Source organism: Echinops telfairi, unplaced genomic scaffold, assembly GCF_000313985.2.
Source record: "Echinops telfairi isolate 266 unplaced genomic scaffold, ASM31398v2 ScPeMD7_6;HRSCAF=24_1, whole genome shotgun sequence".
Taxonomy (NCBI): Eukaryota; Metazoa; Chordata; class Mammalia; order Afrosoricida; family Tenrecidae; genus Echinops; species Echinops telfairi.
Window position 1 is genome coordinate 19316984 of NW_022103903.1, and position 1356 is coordinate 19318339.

The 1356-nt window shown below is 39.5% G+C and overlaps 1 protein-coding gene across 1 annotated transcript; it reads left to right on the plus strand.

Annotated features, from left to right (window-relative positions):
• The first annotated feature begins 202 nt into the window (after positions 1-202).
• On the plus strand, positions 203-1126 carry LOC101640681 (olfactory receptor 5AC1-like). The gene has a single exon (XM_004706446.2). It carries the CDS (start codon positions 203-205, stop codon positions 1124-1126), a length of 924 nt encoding a protein of 307 aa, XP_004706503.2.
• The last annotated feature ends 230 nt before the right edge of the window (positions 1127-1356 follow it).

Here is a 1356-nt window from a genome sequence, read left to right on the forward strand (position 1 = left end):
GCAAGGCTAATAGCCTCCCTGGTTAATGGTCAGAAGGGATTCACTGGAGGTTTTAAAAGAGTAGGACTGTATCAGCATATTTGTTGACAAGGAGTATCCAAAACGGTGGAATATGATATTGCAATCCAATATAATTTCAAACAAACTTTGATTGATATTTTTCATTATTGATACTTTCATGTAGTGATCAATCTGAGTGGATATGATGGAGACGAACATGACTTTTGTGACAGAGTTTGTTCTCATGGGACTTACAGCTCGTCCAGAGCTGCAGGTCCCCCTATTCCTGGGGTTCTTGGTGATCTACCTCCTCACCATGCTGGGGAACCTTGGACTGATTGCCCTCATCTGGAAGGACGCCCACCTGCACACGCCCATGTACTTCTTCCTCGGCAGCTTAGCTTTTGCGGATGCTTGCAGTTCATCTTCTGTGACTCCCAGGATGCTTGTCAATATCTTAGACAAGAGTCAAATGATCTCCCTCTTTGAGTGTATGGCCCAATTTTATTTTTTTGGCTCTAGTGCAACCACAGAATGTTTCCTCCTGGTAGTGATGGCCTATGACCGCTATGTGGCCATATGTCACCCTTTGCTTTATCCAGTGGTGATGTCCAACAGACTGTGCACTTGGTTGATAGTTATTTCATATGTAATTGGTTTTCTGCATCCAGTAATTCATGTAGGATTGTTATTTAGGTTAACATTCTGCAAGTCTAATATAGTACGTCATTTCTACTGTGAAATCTTGTCACTGTATACAATTTCTTGCACAGACCCATCTATTAATGCATTGATGATTTTTGTTTTTGCTGCTTTTATACAAGCTTTTACTTTTATGACCATCATAGTCTCTTATACCTGTGTGCTCTTTGCTATCCTGAAAAAGAAGTCTGAAAGGGGCAGAAGCAAAGCCTTCTCCACGTGCAGTGCCCATCTGCTCTCTGTGTCTTTGTTCTATGGCACGCTCTTCTTCATGTATGTGCGTCCTGGGTCTGGCCCAGATAAATATCAGGATAAGATGTATTCACTGTTTTACACAATTATTATTCCTCTGCTAAACCCCTTAATCTATGGTCTAAGAAACAAGGAAGTTTTGGGTGCAGTAAGAAAAGTCATAGAGAGATAAATATTTTTAAGAAAAGTTTTTACTACTTTTTCCATATCCCTTTCTTCTTAAATAAATCATAAAACCTTGCCATGTGTTTTCCTTTCAATCCATTGTTGAGAATGTACACAACAAACCAAATGCTGATTCCACAGTTTTACTTATAAAATTCAGTGCCATTTATTATATTCTTTCAAGTTGTACAATCACTCTCATCCTCCTCTACTGAATTGTTCCTCCTCCATTAACAA

Excerpts from the sequence above, each read along its gene's own strand:
- LOC101640681 (XM_004706446.2), top strand. The coding sequence starts at position 203 with ATGATGGAGACGAACATGACTTTTGTGACAGAGTTTGTTCTCATGGGA.